At 38.7% G+C, this 24,330-nt stretch overlaps 1 protein-coding gene across 3 annotated transcripts in view; it reads left to right on the top strand.

The window, feature by feature from the left end:
- Positions 1-5,878: 5,878 nt before the first annotated feature.
- The window catches only part of Trmt11 (tRNA methyltransferase 11 homolog), a 49,877-nt gene continuing 31,425 nt past the window's right edge, over positions 5,879-24,330 (top strand). For 2 of the 3 annotated variants that reach the window (XM_057761655.1, XM_057761656.1), the window contains exons 1-7: positions 5,879-6,010; positions 9,277-9,342; positions 10,837-10,910; positions 13,072-13,153; positions 13,242-13,334; positions 16,232-16,366; positions 17,156-17,312. In XM_057761655.1, the coding sequence (XP_057617638.1) occupies positions 5,939-6,010; positions 9,277-9,342; positions 10,837-10,910; positions 13,072-13,153; positions 13,242-13,334; positions 16,232-16,366; positions 17,156-17,312 (679 nt within the window). In that variant the 5' untranslated portion in view covers positions 5,879-5,938. Of the gene's footprint in view, positions 6,011-6,080; positions 6,204-9,276; positions 9,343-10,836; positions 10,911-13,071; positions 13,154-13,241; positions 13,335-16,231; positions 16,367-17,155; positions 17,313-24,330 lie in introns of those variants that run through there. The other variant, XM_057761657.1, reaches the window with a different exon arrangement.

The following is a 24,330-nucleotide window of genomic DNA, read 5'->3' as shown; positions in this document are numbered from 1 at the left end:
GTCCTGATCTTCAGGCAGGAGGCAGAGAGAGGGACACTGAGGCTAGCTTGAGCTTTCTTAACCTCAAAGCCCACCCCCAGAGACACACCTCCAAGGCCACACCTTCTTCAACCAGGCCACACCTAATTTTTCTTAAACAGTATTACTAACTGGAGACCAAGCATTCAAACATGAGCCTATGGGGGCCATTCTCATTCAAACTACCATAATTGTCTTGGTTTTATTGTATAATTTTAGTTTATTTTGCAGTCAGATACTTTTTAAATATTTCAGTAAGTACTAGATGCAAGTATGCCAAAGCAGTGAAATGAAGCAGATACTTGATTTTTCATGTTTGTACTAGAACTGTAAATGCAAAAAAATCCCCATTTCAGTTTAACCTAATGGAAATGGCTTAGTTCATCTCTGATTAAGAATCAGCTCCTTGTTGTTTGGTTAGCTAATTAAATCTTCACAAATAAAAATGGAGCTTTGTTCATTATTCATGCATTAGTCAAAGCAATCCGTAAACTAGATACCATTCAGTTAGTATTGTACTTGGGGTGTTTCCTCTCATCAATCCATTCTTCTGTTTTCCCTGTCTTTACCATTGACAACCACAGTCTTTTAGTGCTCAAATCAGAAGTGTTGCACTCACTGTAGACTCTTTTACACTTCATATGTAACTTACTACCAGATCTGCTGGCAATATATTCATAATTTGGCCACTTCTTACCGATGCTGTACTGTTGGGATCATGACCAGTTGTTTCTTAACAGCTTCCTTCTGGTCTCCCAGACCTTATTCTGTTGACTCTGCAGTCTATCCACAGACTATTATCAAAGTTCTCTTATGCCTTCTGGCTCCTAAAGTCTCTGCCCTCAGATTTGTACATGTTTTGGCACGATGTGTGGGTATGATGGGGTGTGCACTGAAAGTTGGCTCATTGCTCCCAGTTTCAGTGTCTGCTTTTGCAAACACTTGTCCTTTCTTCTCTTGAAGATTCCTAGACTCTCATCACTGGCCTCTATGCCTCCACTTTCTTTCTTTGAGAGTTTTCATCAGAATTTTTACTAAATCAAGTGATTAAATTTAAATTATTACATTGGGATTAGTTCACTGGTAGAATAATAGTTTAGTCTTATGTGAGGTCTTCTGTTACACACACACACACACACACACACACACCAAATTGAGTATGTACTTTTCTTGTTCTTCGCATCTTCACTCCATCCTTAAGACTATTCCGTAGACTTTTTAGCTTTATTTTCAGAACGTACATGCTATGTACCAGTCACTTTTACTATTATAACAAAACCACTTCTTTGAAAATATTTATATATTATATATACTGTGTTCTGCCCGCACACTTGCCTGCAGGCTAGAAGAAGGCACCAGATCTCATTACAGATGGTTGTGAGCCACCATGTGGTTGCTGGGAATTGAATTCAGGACCTTTGGAAGAACAGGCAGTATTCTTAACCTTCGAGTCATCTCTCCAGCCCACTCCCCACTCTATTTTTTTGAAGATTTGTTTATTATGTATACGATGTTCTGCCTGTACGTATGCCTGCACCAGATTTCACTACAAATTGCTGTGGGCCACCATGTGGTTGCTGGGAATTGAATTCAGGACCTCTGGAAGAGCAGCCAGTGCTCTTAACCATAGACCCACCTCTCCAGTCCTCTTTGAAAATCTTTTCTTAAGTTCTTTTATTTATTTATTTATTAAAAATTTCTACCTCCTCCCATCCTCCCATTTCCCTCCCACTCCCTCCACTTCCCTTCTCCCTCCCTCTCCAGTCCTAAGAGAATCTTTTATCCCTTAAATTCCAAGTTCACACTAGCCGTTGTGAGGTCTTCTGATACCTTTCATTCTCAGTTGCAACAATATACTTTTGGCAGCTCCCATACACAGTATTTTATTTTCCTGGCATAGACTTTCTATACAGTGTAGCCAAGATATGATGGGGGTACTTCTTGTCATTGGATTTTGATATCTTTTTGCAGTTGATATCTCTTTATATCTTTCTATATCTGTTACTATATACTATCTTTCTAAATCTATTACATTAGTGTTTCATGTATATGTCTGGCCACAAATTCACTGTATCTCTCTGTGTACCTTATGATGCTGATAATGTTACCATAACACACTCAAGTTTTACTGAGGAGCTTAATATCACTGTATTAGTTATCTGTCTGTTGCTATGATAAACACCATGGACAAAGCAACTTACAGAAGGAAGTGTTTTATTTGGGGCTTATGGTTCCAGAGGGCTAAGGGTCCATCATCATCACAGTGGAGAAGCATGGCAGCCGACAGACATGGTGGCTGGAGCAAGCTGAGAGCTTACACTGTAAACTTCAGTCAGAAAGTAGAGTGAGCAAACTTGAAATGGTGTACATTTTTTAAGTTCTTAAAACAAGTTCCTAATGACATACTTCCTTTCAGCAGGTCTACACCTCATAATCCTTCCCCAAACATTGCCACTACTTGAGAACCAAACATTCAAATATTCCAGTGAATCCATCAAAATCAGGTAACTTTCAATCAAAAAATTAATATGATAGCCTGCATGTAGGCTGATCTTAGCTTTGTTTACTTGGTGGCATCTATATCCATCATAAATTAAGTGGGAAACTCTGAGTTTATAAATCCAAACACGCTAGATAGTTAAAAGAATTTAATAGCTAAATTGACAAGGCCATGGGCAAGTGTCATATAGCTCCTTCCCCTTGCTGACTTTTCTTTTTCTCAACATTTTTTAGAACAAGTTCTTTTCATTAGACTTGTTTTTAATGTTTTTTGAAACTTTAGTTGTATCCAGCGTTCATAGCTCACATGAAGTCATGTCATTGGAGAAGGCGCAGCTTAGCTCAACAAGACAGACATACTTATTTGTAAATTTGTAGTCCTTAATTGATGGTTATTGTTATATTTGAATCACAGCAAAAGTAGAGTTTAAGAATGATTGAGAGAGAAAGCTGACTCCATCCATTTTTCTTCTTTCTTTAACAAACAGAACTTTCTTTAGCAGTAGGGAATTAGGAGGGTTTGCAGTTAGGGCTTCAGATTAGTTCTGGGGAGTCTGGAGACCAAGGGATGGAATTTATTGACATGTGCCTTCATGGCTGTGTAAAATTTGGGACATATGAAGAGAAATTTCCTTCTTAATGGTTTTCTGTGGTGCCCAATCCCATTTCAGAATATGGGTGTTCTGCCCGAGACACATGCACACATGGTTTGGCATTGCATATGACCACTGCTGTTGCTGTTGGGACTTGTTAACTTTTTATTTCTTTGTTTTGTGTTCTATTAGTCTCATAGCTGAACTGGCATGTTATAATAACAATAGAAACTACTCTGTCTAATTTCTGACCCTTGCTGTCTAGAAATGGCTTCTGAGTTCTAGTAGGGAGCTGTGTCAGGGTCTTCACTATTTGTAGAATATCAGACTTAAAGAAGGATTCAAATTTCTAAGAGGATGGCTGTGCCTCCTTCCCAAATTCTGCATCTTACTGGTTTAGAACACAAAGTTTTTATCTAATAAATTATTTGGGGCTTGATACTACCACCTTTTTCTAATTCTGGGCTCAGCCACTGTCTCAGTTAGGGCTTCTATTGCTGCAAAGAGACACCATAACCACGGCAACTCTTATAAAGGAAAAACATTTAATTGGGGCTGGCTTATAGTTTGAGAGGTTTAGTCCTTTATTATCATGGTGTGACATGGTGGCATGCAGGCAGATGTGGTGCTGCAGAAGGAGCTGAGAGTCCTGCATCTTGTATCATAAGCAACAGGGGGTGACACTGAGACATTGGGTGTAGCTTGAGCATATATGATATGCTCATATGATAGATGATAGCTCATCTCCACAGTGACACACTTACTTCATTCAACAAAGCCATACCTACTTCAACAAAGCCACAGATAATAGTGCCACTGCTTATGAACTTATGGGGGCAATTACAAACTACCACATTCAAACTACCACAGCCACATAGCAGATTACCTGTAACTGTACAACTCTCAAAAGTTCTGAGAGAAGCAGTTACCAGCCACCAACCAGCTCAGGTAAAGGAACCTAATGCCTCCTGCTCGTCTGTGACTGATGAACTTTAAGCATCTCATGGTAATACTGGGCCAGAATAGTCTGCTTCCCACACTGGAAATCATGGCAAGTCTGGGAAGTTGTCATATGATATTGGGGAAACCCAGGTAACTTCTTAAGGCTCTTGGTTTCATTAATAAAAGAACTGAAGGACAGACAAAAATGGAAGCTTGAGGAGAAAAAAAAGCTCAAACAGAAGCTTGACTATTGAAGTTTCAAAAGAAAACTCCAGGGCAGGCAAGCTGCAAGTCTTGAAGTCACTCCGGAGAGACAAGAGGTCTGTCACATGGAGGCAGTCACACTGCTGGGAGAGGAGCTTTAGGAAAAGAGCAGAACAGCTCAAAACATTTGTTAAGAGAATTTAAATGCATACTTAGGCTCTGGCCACCACTTAAAAGAAAAAGAAACATAAAAGAATAGTTATATTCTGAGTCAGGACCCAGAAAGCCAGGTAGACCCAGAAGAATGTCCTGGCAGCTGGTTTGTAGGGACTGCACCAGAGTGGAAATTCAGGAAATGTGAAGTACTTCGATCTCCTTGACTGCAGATAAGCCCTCATCCTTGTTCAGTAAAGACTTTTCAGGTGTAGCCTACTGGGGTAGGAGCACCACAGTGATGTAATGGTGCTCTATACTCCATAAACTCAATAAACTCATTGGTTTCCAAAGTGAATTTTGGTGATACTCTGCCTTGACTTGTTCTTGAGACTTGGGGGAGACAGGGTAGATGTTGCTCACATGTACCCTGTGAAGGAATTTCAGCAACAATAACAAACAAATGCAAATCTTTTTTTTTTAAGAAAAGCAGGAATTCTCATTTAAAAAAGAAAATTTGCTCAATGCTATTTATTGGCCCCATGCAATAGGCTATGTTTTGAAGTGTGAATATTATTGTATCTAATCCTTGTAACAGTCATTTGTAGGTGGCAATATTCCAGTTTTTATAAGAAAACAGAGACTCGGAGATGTCACAAATTTTGCTAAGAGCATAGGAATGGTACTGGACCTGAGGTTTGAGTTATGAGAATCACCACACTCTGTGTATTGAGCTCTACTACTACTGCATCGTCTGTAACACGTGGTGCTAGGGAGAAGCAGGATACTTTTACACATTGTCTATTGTCAAGGTAAAATGCAAAACCCCCAGCGTGAAGGTCTCAACAGGACAAAGGGTCAGTACTTTTAAAAGTTAACGACACTTGTAGGATGAGTCACTGTCTTACAAACTGTTGATATTAGACCCATCTGAATGATTAGGACAACCCTCGCCAATGTTTTTAATCCACCATTGACCGTGGAGTGACTGTGTGCCTGTATAAAACATAATTAGTCTTAGTCTGAGAAAGGTTTGTGTTGTCTTCCATACTGAGTAAAGCAAAGTCCTTGAGAGCTCTTGACAAGTTTTGCAAAATCACAAGAAGTCCACTCAGTGTTAAAGCCTGGTGCAGGTGAGGCCTAGAATCCTGAATAGCTAGAGGGGTCTACACAGAACAGTAAAATTTAGGTCCAATTTTGAGATGAATGGCTGAGGAGGGAATCGGAAGTACACTCCAAGTGGAGCATCACTGGGAACTGCGGGATTACAGCAGTCACGCCCTTAAAACGACGTACTAAGGGGGCAGCGCAAGGTAGCGCGGCCTGTGGAGAAGGCATGTTCTAGCTCCGCACCCCCCCCCCCCCCACACACACACACTCCTTCCCGATCCCAAGACGCTGTCAGGCCGGTGCACTCCTGGCCCAGCTTCCGTTTCCGGTCCTCGATTCGGCTTCTGCGGAAACTTCGCTCCTGGGTGGAAAAAGGGGCAGGCCCGCAGAAGGCGCGCAGGCGCACGGCAGCCGCTGCAATGGCGGTGCCGGGCTCCTTGAATAGGTATCTGCTGCTCATGGCACAGGAGCACCTGGAGTTCCGCCTGCCGGTGAGCCGTCCTGGGGTACCCGACGCAGAGACCCGCCCTCCCTCGCTCGCCGGATTGGGGGTCTCTGGGCGGCCGCGCGCGCCCGGCTTGGGGCGGGGGGTGAGGTCGCTGGTGGGTTGAGATAGCTCAGGGGACCTTTCTCCAGGACCAAACCAAGTCATTCATTCCTCTGCACGTGAGCCTGGCGCCGCAGGTAAGCAGGAGAACCTGATCAGGCCCCCAGGACTCCTCGTCCGACCGAGGACACAGACGTCCCGTGAGGGCGCTCATGGGCGTGTGAGAAGTATCAGAATCTGAAGTTCAGGCATGGTGGAAAGCTTGAGGTGGTACTTGATGAAGTTGGGAAACAGCTTTTTGTTTATTCAAGAAATGTTTTCCAAAGCGCGTGTAATCGCGTGCTCCGGGAGGCGAGGATGTGCTGACTGACAGCCCTGCCTTCAAAGAGCCTACTGTTCATTTAGGCTAAGGGCCAGCAGACACCTAAGCACAATTGTAACGTTGTTAAGTGCAGTGATGGGATGCCCAGTAAGGATAGATGGGAGCTCTTAAAAAGGCAGTCTTGTCCACTGAGGGATGGGGGCTTTCATGGTGGCCTCCGTGAAGAGGTGACATTGAACGACAGGATTATTTAGCTGGGCCGAGGAAGTAGGTACACTAGAAGTATAAACTTGTTCATTTGCTGGTCACCAGTTACGTGGCAGAGCGTGGTAAGGAGAGAAGTAGGTTGATGGACCAGAAAAAGCAGACTTGAGAACTCTATAACTTGGCAGAGGGATTAAAGAGGTTAAAAGAGGCAGAATTAGATTGTTTTTAATAGAAAGCAAAATGAAGGATGGACTTGGGAGGAATAAGACTTGAGTTGAGACTGCTTAAGAATCTGTTGAAATGTTAATTGTTTAAGAAATTAACCTAGTTGTGAGCAATAAGGACAGGATAGAATTGCAGTGTGGGAGATGGGAACAAATCTAGACTTATGATAAATATTTGTGATTGTTTTGCATAAGAAAATTACGAAAAGGTGGGATTTTTTTCAAGTGTAAGTTCTGAAAGTGGTGAGACAATAGAATTGAAGAGAGGGCTCACTGGTTAGAACACTCACTGCTCATCCTGAGAACCCAAATTTGATTACCAGTACCCCTATCAGGAAACTTGCTTACAGGTATCTGTAACCCTACCTACGGGGAGAACCCACACTTCTAGATCATCAAGCCTTTCTTAGTTTTCTAAGTGTACACAGGTTTGTTTGTTTTGTTTTGTTTTTTGAGTGATGGGCCAAGTACAAATGCTTGGAAGCATTGACATTAAAGGAAAGCTGGAAGAGGAGACCACTCACCATACCAAACATTAGAGCCTCAGACACAAGGAGAGAGTGAAGGTTTAGAGAGCAGAAATGAATCGTGTTGAATGCATGTACTTTGGGATTAAAAAGGTTACTCTCTGAAAAGATAAAAGTGAGGAAAGGGGAATAAGGCAGACTTCATGAATATCAGAATATGATAGGGGAAAGGACAAGATTGGTTACTGTTTGAGGGGACTAGGGAATAGACCTGCGGAGAGAACAGAGCTTCAGTCACCACCATCTTATTGCCATGATATCTACATTTCTGTGCTGAGCTCGGCTTAGGGACATCCTACCCCAGGTAGCTGTGATAACGTACGTGGGAAGGAATGGAGAGTCCAAGGATGTGGTAGTAATTTGAAGATCTGAAAATCAAATTATAGTCTTACTCCCATGTTTCATAATGTCTCCTCTTCAAATTTGTGTTATTCATGTAAAGAAGCCTTTGGGGTATCTTGACTGATTTACCTATCATCTGTACTAGTTTGTGATTCATTCATATGTTTGACTTGAACTTACGTCTCTCTCTCTCTCTCTCTCTCTCTCTCTCTCTCTCTCTCTCACACACACACACACACACACACACTCACTCACCTCTTCAGAATATTTTTATTCTTTAAAATATTCATACAATTTGTTTTGATTGGATTCACCTCCAATTCCTCCTAAAACTCATAACTTTCTAGTGCAAGAAACAATTTGATGCATATCCAAAGGAAAACTAGAGGTAGAATTTGTTGTCAAATCTCCCATTCCTTGTGGTTTGGAATGGACAATTTGATGATGTGGCTGTCTTTCTCCTGACGGCTTTGGGCTGGGTGTTAAGACCTTCTGGCAGGGAGGAGAGGAGAATGTTGGCAGCCAGCAGCAGGGTCACTTAACTTCATAGTTACATAGAGCCAACGTAGAGGAATAGAATTCATTTGCTATTGAAGGAAACAAATTTTCAGTGTTAAGAGGCAAACTCTTTGTATAGTCATTCTGTGCTTGTCAGTCCAAAGAGATTCCTTCAAAGAATCTCTGTGTTATTTGATCAGATTTCCCCTTTGCATGTGTGTTACATTTAAAATCTCTACTGTGGGCAGGTGTGGTGGCATACTCCCGCAATCCTAGCATTTGGGAAATGGAGGCAGGTGAATCAGGAGGTCACAGCAGCCGTTGAGACTCTGTCTCAAAAAATAAACACACAAAAATAAAAGACTCACTGTATTAGTCCTTTCTAGTTTATTCCTATTGGGAAAGGAAGTTAATCATGTACTTATCCATACCGAATTCACAATTATGGTCCCTACCTAATTATTTCTTTTCCAAAACATCTTGAAATCATGTTTAATAATTGATTTTATTTTGCTTAGTTGTTTGTCTTATTTACTAATCTATAGCATCTGTAAATGTTTTGTCCCTCTCCAAACCAGGACAGGATAGTTTCTTTTTGCAGTTCATATATAAAAATTTCTCAGAAATTGCTTAATCAGGGTTAGGACCATACAAATCTCCTCAGAGCTACACATTCCAATTGCCTGATGTTGAAGCTTCAATGCCTCAAGTAGAGATCAGCCTACTCTTTTATTTCTAATATTAGACCTGTTTTTCTTAGCAGGCTGAGTTTAAAGTCACTTTTCTTGGTGGTGTGATGTAGCTGCCGGAAGTAACCACATGAAAGAGCTTTGTATTGACTCCTGACTTGAGAGAGTATAGTTGAGGCATGGTGGAGTGGCTTAGTGTGTGGCAGGATCGCGGGGAAGCAACCTGCTCACTTGACAGACCAGAGAAAATGAGCAGGTTGGAATCATCCTCAAATCCTGCCTCTTAGTGATGGACTCAGTCATCCCTGGCTCCACAAGCCAAGGGCTGAGATTTAAAACATTGGCGGACATTTCTTAAATACACAATAACAATATGTATTTTCTCTGTATTTTCGATACAGGAAATAAAGTCTTTGCTATCACTTTTTGGAGGCCAGTTCATTAACAGTCAGGAAACTTATGGAAAGGTAAGATGAATTTTTTTTTTCTTTCAAAGGGAATAGGTATTTATTTTGGAGCCTATTTAAGTGATCATGGTCTGGGAACACAGATTCAGGCTACCCCAAGTTCCGTGTTCCAGTATGGGAGCTTCATAGTTTCACAGAACAAAGGAAGCCCAAAATCAGTCCTTAAATCGAAGTCTTCTGTGATGGCAATTCCTTTGTTCAGAGTGACTCCTTCACTATGAAAAGAAGGATGAGGCGAGAGTATGGATATGATGTGTGAGAGAGCAGCGCTGTGCTTGGCCAGGTTCTGAGAAGGGGCTGTAAGGGTGGAGCTTACCAGTTTGTTTTGGGGACAGAGGACTAAGAAACCCCTGCTGATACATCTGAAGCTTTCCCCCTTAAATAAAATAATTAAAGTTAATAGCAATATAGATACCATGACTTTACATCACTGTTAATTTGCAGGATGCCCCAGACCACAGCTATCCAGAAAATGCATGGTGGCATACCCCTCAATTCTGTCGCCTGGGAAGTTAAGACAGGAAAGTGACAACTTTGATCCTAGCATGGGCGACTTAGTGGGACTTTTTCTTTGAGGGGGGTTGACATAGTTTGGTTTCTGTTGTGGTGATAAACACTAGGACCAAAATCAAGTCGTGGAGGAAAAGATTGATTTGGCTTTACACCTTGATTCTAGTCCATCATGGAGGGATAAAAGGGCAGGGACCTGGAGACAGGAACTGGAGCAGAGACCATGGAGGAATGCTGCCTACTGACTTGCTCAGCTTGCTTTCTTACACACTTCAGGACCACTTGCCGGGATGGCACAGCTCCCAGTGGGGTGGGTCCTTCCATATCCATCATTTCGCAAGAAAATGTCCCCGAGATTTAACCCCCTGCCAGTCTGATGGAGGCATCTAGGTATGTCAGGTAACAAAAAGCAAACCATATGGAGAACAAGGAAAGGGGGAAGGTAGGTGAGATTTAGTAATTAGGGAATAAATCAAGGTAATATACTTAGAAGTTAAAATAATGATATTATAAGGAGTGATTAGTAATAACAAAACTTCCAGTAATATATGTCATATATGTATTAGTTTTCTAGTCAAACTTCATAAAGGCAAATGAAAAGTCATCTTAAACCAGATGTTGCACACAGGCTTATAATTTCAGCGCTCTGAGGTGGAGGAGGAGGCTCTTGACACACTGAGTATAAGGCCCGTCTGGAATACATAAATATATAGGAAGTAGGTTTTTATCTTTAAAAGTAAATTTAAAGTGTACTGACATTTTCATTTATACAGTCATTTATAAGAGTTTTCTTACAATGTAATTTATTAACAGGTTATCTACAAGTAACTTATCATTTTATTATCAGAATGATTCTTATTTTGGTCAGAGTCAGATCAGGCCTTTTTACGTGACATGTAGGAATTTCTTCCATTGTCTTTCTGAATCAAAGCGTATTAGACCTTGGAGCCTTTTAATAATTTGCATGCTTTTTTTTCCTTTCAGTCTCCATTTTGGATTCTTAACATTCCCTCTGAAGATATTGCCAGAAACTTAATGAAACGGACAGTGTGTGCCAAGTAAGAGAAACCCCTCGTGTTGTGCTGCATGTCACATATGGGCTCACAACCACTCTGTTCTGGCTCGTGCCGGGGAAGGTGGTAGAGGCTGGGAGGATGGTTCTGGAGGGGGGATCATCTTAGCCTGAGTTACATAGATTTACTGAGTCCCCTTCTGGAGCTGAGGTGATGGACGCTTGCATGTGCAGTGGGAGGACCCTGGAATGAGATATCCTTACATAGAATGAATATGGATATGAAGTAATGCTGCACTTAGTGTCACCAAGTCTTACAAAATCTAAAACTGCTTTTCTCATTTTCGATTTTCAGTTGATCAGATTAGTAAATTTAAATTTTTAAAATGTGGGAACTGTCATGAAATATATTTGTTAGAGAAATGAGTTCTTTTCTTTTCTTTTTTTTTTTTTTTATTTGGTTTTTTGAGACGAGGTTCTCTGTGTAGCTCTGGTTGTCCTGGAACTCACTTTGTAAACCAGGCTGGCCTCAAACTCACAGAGATCCACTTCCCTCTGCATGGGTGCTGGGATTAAAGGTGTGTACCACCACTGCCCAGTTGAGAAATGAATTCTAATAAGCATATTTTTAAATAAATTGTTCATTGCTCATTCTTGTTTCTAGATATTTATCTTTAACCTCCCTTATTTCCCTTTTCTTTAAATTCTTTTGATTGACACTTAGTTGCATTTTTCCCTGAATATAATGGCAGATTATTGAAATATTTTTCCTTAGATTTTGTTTTTAATAATGGAATAAAAAGAATATAGCAATGTTTTGTAATGTTATGGTATAACAGTCACCTCCATATTTATCTACCTTTTTCTTGTTGAGAATTTCAGCTTGTTAAAGATCTTATTAAATATAAATGACTAGAAATGGAAACAACAACAAAAATAAAAATGACTATTTGTATGCCACTTTGTTTTATGGTTGTTTGAAGTTTTTGAATTCCAGAAGTAAGGGATATTACATTTAAAATAGCTACTTGAGTACTCAAAACAAACATGTTGAAAGCTCATTTCTTTTGATGCATGTTTGATAAGTAGTAAAATGAATAACTGTATAATACTGTAAAATATGTAACATTTTACTTTTAGTTGTTCTTCATTTCTGTGGTTGAGCTACTCCTAAAGAAACTGCTAAGTAAGAGTAGCATTACTTGCTTGCTCTAAATTCAATAGAAGAGGAATTCACTTTCAAAGATCGTATATGCAACCTACAGATAATTAAACTAGACATACAAGGTCATATTAAAAACATTAAAAACAAAATTTTCTGAGGCTTAAAATTAGATTAAAATTGTTTTAGTAAGGATTTTTAGAAGATTTATTTATGTATTTTTATTTTATATACATATCTGTTTGCCTGAATGTATACATGTGTGCAGATGCCCTCAGAGGCCAGAAGATAGACTTGGATCCCTGGAACTGTAGTTATTGGTGGTTGTAAGCTGCTTGATGTGGGTGCTGGGAACCAAATTGGGTTTCCTGCAAGGGCAGCAAGCTCTCTTAGTCACTGAGCAATCTCTCCAGCCCCTTTAAAATGGAATATTTTGTATATTCCACAAAATGAAACATATAGCAAACCCTAAGTACTCACTTTATTAGAGCTCAATGTTTTGAGTTACATAGTAAATTTTAACAAATGATAACTAAATAGTAATGAGAGTTTTTTTTTTCTGCTTACCATTCCCCTTTTTAATGGGGAAAGTGTTTAGAAAATTTTGATTTTTCTGCAGCTTTTCTGCCATGCGATTTTGTTGCAATGTTTATATTATCCAGTATAGTATATAATAAAAAAGGCATAGGGCATAGCTCAGTGGTTGACAGCATGCTTAACACACATAAGACCCTGTGGTCAGTCCCTAGCCCCCCCTCAAATATATGCATATATATTTATGTATGTGGATAAAGGCTGAAAAATTGGAAAACCCCTAACTTAATGTTGGATTTTCCATCTTTCATGTCAGGTTCAGCTTCTTTGTATGGTTTGGGGTTATACTGTTGTTTGTTTCCAGCATACGCATTTCTCATGAATAGATGAGAAAGCATGGCCAATGATGGTTTTATTGTAGCAAGCATAAAGAACTAGCAAAATAACTATTATGTATTGCTGTGTGAACTAAGTTCTTTACTGAGGTTAGTACCAACCATTTATTTCCTAGGTCTATATTTGAACTATGGGGTCATGGAAAATCTCCTGAGGAGCTGTATACTTCTCTTAAAAATTACCCTGTGGAGAAGATGGTGCGTAGTGAAATGTGATTTTACGTAGGCATGTGTGCCTGTTCTGTAGAATGCATACGCTTACAAAATTTATCTGCTTCTATTTTAGGTTCCATTTCTACATTCAGAGTCTACATATAAAATAAAGATTCATACATTTAATAAAACATTGACTCAAGAAGAAAAAGTCAAACGAATAGATGTAAGTGAAATTAGCTGAACTGAATCCCATGGGCTAAATATACTCTAGCTGTTGATATATGTGAATATGTAATGTCTGTTAAGGCTTCTATGTTGTTTCTGTGTATTTTGTGTAGTTGTGACATCAGACGCATACAGCATGTATTACTAGATAAGCACTGTTTTCTATGATTCTTTTTATAAATTCTTGTAGTACATTAGAATTTGCAGACCGAGACTGCTTGTTCATTCCCAACTGCCCAAACCTGGAATAATCATACAGAAAATATATTAATTGCAATACTGTTTGGCCAATAGCTTAAGCATATTTCTAGCTAGCTCTTACACCTTAAATTAACCCATTTGTATTTTTTTTATTTTACCATGAAGCTTGTGGTTTACTGGCAGGCTGGAGGGATGTCTTTTTCCTCCAGAGGCTGCATGGTGTCTCCCTGACTCTGCTTACTCTCTCTCTCTCTCTCTCTCTCTCTCTCTCTCTCTCTGCATTTTCCAGCTGACTTTACTCTGAAAGCAGCTTTTTTTTTAACCAATGACAATAAAACATATTCACAGTATACAGAAGGGAATCCCGCATTACCTCCCCTTTTCTGTCTAATAAAGGAGGAAGGTTTTAACTTTAACATGGCAAGATTACATACAGTAAAATAGTTATCAATCAAAAATTACAGTTACAGTACTTATATCTACTTTATCTTTTATCATAACTAAGGAAAACTTTAACTATCTAGTCTTCAACTCCATCAAAGACCCCAGAAGGATATAATATTACCTGAATTAACAGGAAGTATATTATAAGCAACTTCCAAAACTCTAGAATTGACAGAGACATCTTGCTGCCTGGACAGTCACCCAGAATTCTTCTGTACCATTGGGACATCCATCTTCAGCCTACGGGCCCATAGTATCTGGCAGATTTTTCCATGAAGCAGGAAATTTCAAAGAGAGTTCCACGTATATTGGCAGTTTGTTAGTCGCTTTCTTCTGTGTCCTGCAGAATGTCTGGCAGACTCTTTCATGAAGCAGGAACTCCAAAGAATCGTCTCACCTTTAGTTTAGGCAAGTTTAGCAGTCATTTTTCTGTGGGTTCTGCATGTCCAGGTCACACAGCATAACATCAAAGCAGTACAGATAAAAGCAGTTTCTTGCTGAAATGGCTAACCAACTCCATAAGGAGCCTCTTCGATGCCCATCTTCCTCTTGAAGTAAATGGTGCTGCCAGGAGGAGATGTGTCTCGTCATGAAAAGTCCTAAGTTTTTAAAATGTTTTAAATATATTCTATAAGTCTTTGAAAGATTTGAAGAATAGCTATTCTGAAATATATCTCTGTATATCTAGAAAACCTAACTAGCATGATTACAAGCTTAATTTTATAGATGACTATCTATTAACTTGTATTTTTTAATTATGCATTGCATTTTAAATGAGCTGCACAAATACAATATTTTAAGAGCAGAAATATATATAAATATATAAAACAAAATTGACCTTAAGTTTGTATCAATTAGACCAAGATACATATCAGTGCAAAATATTCATCTCTATAACAAATCCCTCTTTAAATATAAGCAAACATTTATAAACAATATTTGGGAATTTGGGCATAGTTCTTTCCTAACTGCTTCCTGCTTTTTGTTGGGGAAGAATTTTTGGTGGTTCACAGATACCTTTCAGGGCTTCTTGTTCCATCAAATCACATTAGTCTAGAAGGAATCCACAGGTTCTCATCTTCTGTGGAAACAAAAGCAGCACCTCTTTTCCAAAGCAACATACCCTTAGACCCAAATCTTGAAGTCTGGATACCTTTAAAACATATATATTGGTTTAGCTTAGCAGCCCCCAGAATCAAATGTCTCTCTATACTTAGCTTATTCACAGTCAAAAAATTCAAAGAAAACACAATATTATACATAATCTCTGTGTATATTCCATCTTTACATGGCTTATATTTCTTTCTCTATTTCTTTTTCTGCAAGTTTAATGGTTATTATCTTTACTCCTTTAGTTTATGACTGTACCTTTGTATATTATAACTGTCTTTACTCTTTTTCCTTTTTCCCCTAGCCTATGTACATTTTTCCAACACTGTGACCCATTTAGAGGTCTTTTTTTAAATTTTAATTCGTCTTAATTGTGTGTGTATGTATAATTATTTTTTTGACCATGAGCGCTTTTTTAAATGTTAAGTGCCATGGTTAGAACTAAGGCTGCTTTGCCTTTGGCTCCGCCTAGACCTATATGACAGAGGTCCTTTCATCTCCAGCTCTGCAAGCCATACTCACAGCCCCATTTTGAGGCACACAGTGGGTCTATGCTGCCATTAAGCATTTTGTAGCACTCTGCTCATAAACTCTATTCAAATGCTTAGTCTCCTGAAAGAGTCGGAATCTGCCTTCTCTTATGCTGAGTTGGTAAACCTTTTCTTTTTTCTTCCTCTTTTTTAAATTGATTTTATTGAGCTATACATTTTTCTCTGCTGCCCTCCCTGCCTTTCCCCTCCCCTTTAACCCACTTCCATGGTCACCATGCTCCCAATTTACTCAGGAGATCATGTCTTTTTCTACTTTCCATGTAGATTAAGTCTGTGTAAGTCTCTCTTAGGGTTCTCATTGTTATTTAGGTTCTCTGGGATTGTAGGCTATTTTATTTTGCTTTATGTATAAAAGCCACTTATGAGTCATGGTACCTCTGCTCGCTGCCAGCAAACAGCGCATCTGAAAAAAGTCGTACTTGCCTCTGTTCTTTTGTGTCCAGAATTCCTTTCCAAGCTTTCTCAGGTTTTATGTGGACGTAGTTGACAGCATTGGTGCCATTCTGTTTGGCCGTTCTCTTAAAAGGCTATTGACAGCAAGAATTACTTTCCTTTCTTTTTTCTTTCTTTCTTTCTTTTTTTTTTTTAGGCCCTTGAATTTCTGCCATTTGAAGGAAAAGTGAACTTAAAGAAACCACAGCATGTATTCTCTGTTTTGGAGGACTATGGTTTGGACCCAAACCGCATCCCTGAGAATCCACATAATATTTATTTTGGTAGATGGGTAAGCAAGTTCCTTCCACCTATCTTACTTCTTTCTTTGAAAGCTAAATGTAGGGTGGGGATGGCGATCAGTGGTAGAGCCCTGGTCAAAGCAGATACCATACCTAACTTTGTATTTGATTTTTTTTTATATGTAAAAATTGGAAGCAACTGGAATTAGAACTGCTTAATTTTTAAAATTGCTGAAAAGCATGTGATTATAATTGGTGTTTTTCAGAGATTCCTGTGAAACATAGGGAGCTTGTTAGAGACACGACCTAGGAAGTGGAGGTTACACCTGATGGTGGAAACAAGATTTCCCAGAATGTCGGGGGTACTGTTTTAGTGAGACAGAGAGGGTAGAGTGCTGGGCCGGTGCAGTGTCTCTCATGAAAGCCTCAAATCTGTATCTTCCATTCTGAGGGGAGATGGAGTTATAGAAGTGTCTGCTTACTGTCCTGAGGCTGGATAGGTGAATGGCAGCTGAGAGCCATGTTATATGTTATGGATGCTTGTCATTTCAGAGAAAGAGAAAAGGAAGGTGAGAAAACTCAAGACCACACCCTAGAATAATTATATTTAAATTTGATTCCTACTTGGTTTGAAAGCACAAAGTAGGTGGAAAGGCATTAGAGAAGTAAAAAGATTGACTGTAAGGGTCTCAGTCCTGTGATTTTTGATGGATTAAGTTTAGAACAGTAATAAGTGGGAAAAAGTTCTCATTAGCAAGGTGCTATCATTTTTATTGTGAATAATTATCTTGAGTCTGTTCTTGTATAGCTAGACTAACTTTAAAAAATCTCTGATCTAGATTGCAGATGGGCAAAGAGAGCTAATTGAGTCATATAGTGTCAAAAAGAGACATTTTATTGGAAATACAAGTATGGATGCTGGCTTATCGTTCATCATGGCCAACCATGCAAAAGTGAAAGAAAATGATGTTGTCTTTGATCCATTTGTTGGAACAGGTATATAAGTCTATTTGTTACACTAATGCATAGATTTTGCTTATTTATAGCAGTGAAGGTTATAGTATGCTTTGGATGAGAGATTGACTTGACAAACTTTTCTTGTGTGATAGCTCATATTTAACACTTTGTCATTTGATGGATGTGACTAGAATATTGTGGGTTTTATTCCAAGTAAGCCACTGGGGGGAGCATCAGGCTTATTTTTTCACAGATATCTTGCAGCATTTCATATCTTGTAGAGATGTATGGAATCATAGTATTTCTTTAATTAGGAAAACTCTTATGGAAAGAATGAAAAAAACAAAGCAGAAAATACTCATGTATTTGGATAGAGGAAAGACATATCTTTGATTCTGTTTGTGGGAGTTTTTGAGTAAGTGTGAAACTAAAGGTGACTAAGTTGCCATGGTCTCGAGTCTGCTTGCTGACACCATAACCCACGTTCTTCTGAACTTCCCTGGGATGCTCTCCTTATTAAGTCTATGGAAAGCCTGAAATTCCAAGTTGACTTCATCTGATTCTGATGTTTTCCTTTTCTCAGATTGCTTTCTTGTTTGATGTAGCCCTTAGGCAGGCAATACTCTTATTTAAATTTTATCTGACAAAACCCATTGCTGTTTAGTTAGTGTCACCACAGCTGTCTTGGGAGCAGAGGAGATGCAAGGTCAGTGCCTGTTGAGTCTGTGGGTCAGTACTATATTGTTCTCTAATACTGATGACATCCAGCAGTGAAGACACTTTGAAATCTTCCTGAAGAAATTGCCATGCAAGGAGAGGCTATGTGACATGGTCAGGGTTACCCAGTATATCGCTTTTGCGATCAGACTCCATTAGTTCATGTATTTGTTGCTTCTGCAGAACTGTCTGTGTCTCTCTCTGTATAAAGTTTACTGGCCACTACTTGCACCTAAATTAACTTCAGGAGTTTGGCCAAATGTGATTAGGAAGAAGTGGCATCTGTTCTAGAGTTCCTAGGGGTGGAAGACATTTTTGTAATTTGTTTTGAGCTAATTCACCAGTGCACTTTCTGGCATGTTTCCGCGGACCTCTCTCAGCGTGCTGGTTTGTTCTTCTCTACCTTCATTTCCCTAAACACATTCTCACATTTTGAGCTTGCTATTGGAACCAATATCAAGTTTACTTACAAATTATAAGAACAAAGAATATCCACATATCCAATCCCACCTTAAGCGCTTATTAATATTTGGCTTCTTTTACCTTATCATTTTATTTTATTTATATTTTTTTCTTGAATCATGTGAAGGTTACATTTACTTTGGTTTTTTAAAATATTATTTATTTATTTATGTTTGGTCTTACATGTATGTCTGTTGATGGTGTTGGATCCACTTAGAACTGGAGTTACAGACAGTTGTGAGCTGTCATGTGTATGCTGGGAACTGAATTGGGTCCTCTGGGAGGTCAGCCAGTGCTCTTAACCCCTGAGCCATCTCTTCAGCCCCTGAGCATTGCATGTTTTACCTTCCTCTCTCAAACACATCAGTATACATTCTTATGAATAAGAATTTTAGGGCTGGAGAGATGGCTCAGTGGTTAAGAGCATTGCCTGCTCTTCCAAAGGTCCTGAGTTCAATTCCCTGCAACCACATGGTGGCTCACAACCATCTGTAATGAGGTCTGGTGCCCTCTTCTGGCCTGCAGACATACACACAGACAGAATATTGTGGGCATAATAAATAAATAAATAAATAAATAAATAAAAAGATAAAATAAAACCCAAACAAAAAAAAGAATAAGAATTTTATATATATTTGCATTTATCTATTTATATTCTGCAGTTGGGTGTTGTGTTTTACTGTTAAAGTCGTTTTGATTTGGAACATTATTAACACTTTTAAGATTAAAATAGTTTTCATTTGAGTGGTTTGAATTTCCTTGGAATGGGTTATTCATTCCCACTAGAGATGTTATGTCCTTGAGGCTTGCATACCCTGCTTCTCTGCCTCATTATTTATTTATTTATTTATTTTGGTTTTTTGAGACAGGGTTTTTCTGTAGCTTTGGTTCCTGTTCTGGAACTAGCTCTTGTAGACCAGGCTGGCCTCGAACTCCCAGAGATCCGCCTGCCTCTGCCTCCCGAGTGCTGGGATTAAAGGCGTGCGCCACCACCGCCCGGCTCTGCTTTATTATTAGTACTAATTTTTTTCAGCATGGTACCAATTGAATTTGATTTTCCATATGTGATGGTTAGTTACTGTTATATTTTATATTCTTGCAGAGTTGATCTAAAGCATTTGTGGGAGGTACATTAAGAGCTTGTAAATATACTGCTCCTTATCCAGGTGTCTCTTCATCTTGTCAAGTCAGATTTAGCATCCAGTGGCAAGATTCTTGTTTCAATCAGTCTTTTCCTTGATGATTTTTCCACTTTAGCACTTATCACTTATTCTCTTTCTGTTGCTTTCACTTATTATCAACAGGAACTACTAAGTCTGTCCCTTTGTGTCAGGTGATGTAGAAGTTCTGATACCCTTCATTATTAGCTATTAGCCATTGGGCCAATTCGCTGTGAGCCTGGCTCTGCCTACCCCTTTCACACTGAGTCTGTCTTTGTGACCTGTCACTTTTTTTTCCCCCTTAGAGAACTTTTAAAATTTCTGGCTCATTTTATTTTTTTTTCATACCAAAGCCCTGGTATCAGTCATTTCTCCTAGTAACCCTTGTTTCTTTTAGTGGGGAGATGGTATCAAAAACCAAGATTAGGTTCTAAAACTTCTCCGAGGGTAAGCAAAGAAATACACATGTGTATAAACGTACTATACATGCTAGTGCAAATGGAAATACACATGCATATACACACATATAAGCCTACACATAGACTTATTAGAAATCATAGGTTTACACATGTAGCAGATATTTCTGCTGATGACCACAGATTCGTTTCCTCCCTGTTCCAGTCCTGTTGATGTTTACCTTTCTCTTCAGGGAGAATCCCAGTTCTTATGTTCAGCATGTTTGCTCTTTTGCTCATTTCTGTAATTTTCTAAAATATTCAGGATTCTTTGTCGATGCCACTGGGGGGAAAGAATCCTATTTGTTTGCTGTTGCTCTGATAAAACACCACGGCCAAGGCAAGTCATGGTGGAAGAGTTTGTTTGGACTCAATGGTTCTATAGGAATCCATCCTGATGGGAAAGTGTGGCAGCAGGTGGCAGGAACAAGGATGCTGAGAGTTCACATCTTTTACCATAAGTACCAAGCAGAAAGAACAAATTGGAAATAGACAAGACTTTCTACTCCCAAAGCCCGTGCGCAGTGACATCTTCCTCAAGCAAACTGTACCTCCTAAACATTCCCAAACAGCACCACCAACTAGGACCAAGTATTCAAATAATCTGAGTTTGTAGGGGATTTCTCATCCAAACTACCATACTTACCATAAACAACTTAAGATATATTTTCACTTCTGTCCATGCTTAAGGAGCTATAAAGTCAAATTCTGTGCTTGCTTTTTTCTCCTTTTGAAAGTCACTTGGCTTCATTAGATCTCTGCCTTCTGCTCCTGCTGTTACTTCTTTTTATTGTGTTGACATTTACACAAGCAGAATTCACTCTCATCTACACAATAATGTGCTCTCCTTTTTGTTTCTTTTTTTGGTGAACAACCTTGTTTGCTAATTGATTCTATTTTCTTTTCCTAGTGATATGCCTATGTAGGTACAATTTCTTATTCATAGTTTTTATTATATAAAATGTTTGATACTCCACATGTTGTCTCTTGGTTTTTTTTGTTTGTTGATGTTGTTTTCCATTTAACAGTATTTCGTAGAAATCTTTTTCTGTTTAGATATTGTCCCCATTCTTTTGTTGTATGTGGTACTAGAGAAAATACAAACACTCTGTCACTGAGCTACATTCTCTTCTGTAGTATTAATCCATATGTGTATTCTATAGTTTGTTCAAATGATCTCCTATACATTCCTGGGTACTGGTAGTTTCCAATATTTTATACTTGAAAATAATGCTTACAATGAGCAATCATATGACTATATTACACACACACACACACACACACACACACACACACACACCCCTACCTTTGTAATTTTGAGGCTAGAGCTCTGGTGTAAATTTTGAGAAGTAGGAGTGCTAAGTTAAATGGAATATGTAATTTTGCTAGATGCTACTAAATAAATTCTCTACTATTCAGCTTTGGATTTCTGCAGCCATGTAAGAGAGTTCTTGTTCTGCAAGTTTACTACTAAAAAATATATTCTGTAGTGGGAGCTGCCGCTTTTTTAAAGGGAAAGAGACCACGCCCCAATGGGCTGGTATCTCGGCGGCTATTGGCTGGAGGAGCGGAAGGACCTCCCGCAACACTATTCTTAAGCTTTTGTAGTTTTCCTGATTTCTTAGGTGGAAATGTATAAAAAATAAATTGTCTTGGCATTTTTTAAGGGCCATTATGCAGGTATTTTGAGTAGAGGTTTATGTCTTTTGCCTCCTGCCTTATGTAAAGATACTTTATAGAGATATTAGCACTTCTTCTTCCAGTATTTCTGTAATAAATCACAATACTTCTTTCCATATTGTTGTCATTTACTTTGACAGCATTTGCTTTCTTCCATTGTAAGTTTTCCCTCTTCTCAAGCTATAAAGGATTCAACTATGCTTTCTTCTAGTCCCTTTGAAGCTGTTTATATTTTTGTTTGTTTGTTTTAGAACTCTGATCTATTTGGGGTTTATTCTTTTGGATGTGATGAATGGTCATGATTTGTCTTTCTCTAGAAGCTTAGCTCTTAACTTTTATTTTGTTTTTAAGGTTTAAAAATTTTATTTCTTATTGTGGTTTCTCTCTCCTTTTAACATATTCCCTTTAGCCTAGCAATCCTACTTCCCGAAATTTACACGAGCGCTCTAGTTTGTAAATTACAAGCATACATGCACACACATATATATATGATTGCTCATTGTAAGCATTATTTTCAAGTATAAAATATTGGAAACTACCAGTACCCAGGTATGTATGAGAAAGAGATCATTTGAACAAAGTATAGAATACATGTATGGATTAAAAGTACAGAAGAGAATAAAAATGGCTCTGTGTGTGTGTGTCTGTGTGTGTGTGTAAACATAAGTGTGCATGCATGTGCATGTGATGGGTGCAGTCATGGCACTGTAGGTATGCGAAAGTCAGTTGGTTCTCCTTCCACCTTTCTGTGGGTTCCAGGGATTCAGTTCAGGTAATCAAGCTTCTGCCACCAGCACTTTATCCACTAAGCCATCTTCTTGGTTCACTTTTAAACCTTAAAACAAACAAACAAACCAGCCCTTTTTATGAAGTAAAAACAGGTTTTTGGAATTATGTAATATTTGTGCACACTTAGGTTCAACCTTAGAGTTTAAAAAGAACATTGTCATAGTAGGGGAGGAAAGGGATTGTGCTCTTGATGCAGTTGAGCCTAGGAGTATTGTCAAATTCCACTTCACAGCAGTTGAGGTGCTGGCTACCTTATTCATGGTGAGGGGTAAGGATACCTGGCTCCCTGCTTTGGATGGCTCCCTGCTGTGCATGGTTCCCTGCTGTGCATGGCTTCCTGCTTTGGACGGGCCATCTCACTACTCACATAGAAGAGGAAGATCAAATGACAGGTGAATCTTTAGAAGCTATACCACTAAAATATATTCTCACAATCTGTGTTTATGGTTTAAATTTGGCTTTAGGATATAAGTTGGTTTTTGACACTTCTAACTTTAAACTGGTTATAACCCCTAATTTTGAATAGAAACCCTCAAGGGTCATTGGTCTCCTCATGGAACTGATTCACAGACAGCTTGTGTCTTGGATAAAACTAGATGAGTAGCCCTGTGCCTTCTCCAAGCCCATGGGTTTTCCATCCTCTTTGATGATGGTTTTACCTTTGATTTCCATATATTAGGGTCTCTTTTGTTGTTGTTGTTTTTAATTCAAGTGTGTCTCTTTTAATGGTCCAGACCGAAATGTGTGCAGTTTCCCAAATGAATTAACATTGAACTAGCCATGGCTGAGGTTTTTCTCAAGGCTGCAGAGCAGGTTGATATCTTTTCTTGCTGAAACATCTTTCCCTTTTCTTTTAGACAGTTTGCTGCTGCTTGGAGGTATATTCTGACCTGCAAAAATGCACTTTCCTTTCTGTTTTGGCAAATATATTCTCACTTAAGTCACCTTTAAAATATTACATTTTTTCATTTTCTGAGTAGAGAGGAAACTTCCCATTGGGTCCACTCTCGGTGGTCAAAAAGTACACTATTATGGTTAGCATGAAAATATACAACACCTATGTTGGTGTGAACTATTATGAACTGGATACACAGTTTTACTAATTTGCTTAGTAAAACAATTTGCTTCTATTTTATCTAGCTGGTATGCTAATAAACTTTCTGTTACTGTAATGAAATATATGATAGAATTTACAAAGAAAAGAGTTTATTTTTTGCTTTTTACTTTTAGGTAGGCAGACCATTGCTTGTAGACTCTTGTTTGATGTCAAGACAGTGTTAAGGGACACAGAGTAGAATTAGCTGCTAATCTCATAGCCAAGGAGCAAAAGGAAGGTCTGGGTTTTATAATCCTCTTCATTAGAGTAACCCTGTTGGCTAAAGGCCCTTCTTCTAAGCCAGAGTACCGATAGAAACACCATGAGGACCAACACTTAAGCATACTCATCTGTGAAGGGCATTTGACAGCTAAATCTATACCAGCAATTTAGTGCAATATAAACTAATATATTTTTTTAACTTCAATTGATGCTGACCTAGAAGAGATACTAGAGTATAAAGAAAATCATATATAGTGTGAGTTTACTTTCCCAACAAGGTGACTTCGGACAAAATTCTTGTGTAGATTGCAGTTCTGTCATTGTAAATTGGCCATAGTAATATGTTATAAAGATTGAGGGAGGTAATGTATGCATATCATGTTAGAATGTTATTTGAAAACTTGTAGACCTTCAGTGGACTATGCTACTATCATTATTTAATTTTTACTTTCTTACAGACTTGGATACTTTTTGGT

Source organism: Chionomys nivalis, chromosome 2 (genome assembly GCF_950005125.1).
Source record: "Chionomys nivalis chromosome 2, mChiNiv1.1, whole genome shotgun sequence".
Lineage (NCBI taxonomy): Eukaryota > Metazoa > Chordata > Mammalia > Rodentia > Cricetidae > Chionomys > Chionomys nivalis.
Note: the sequence above shows the minus strand (reverse complement) of the source record. Positions and strands in the feature narration are given on the sequence as shown.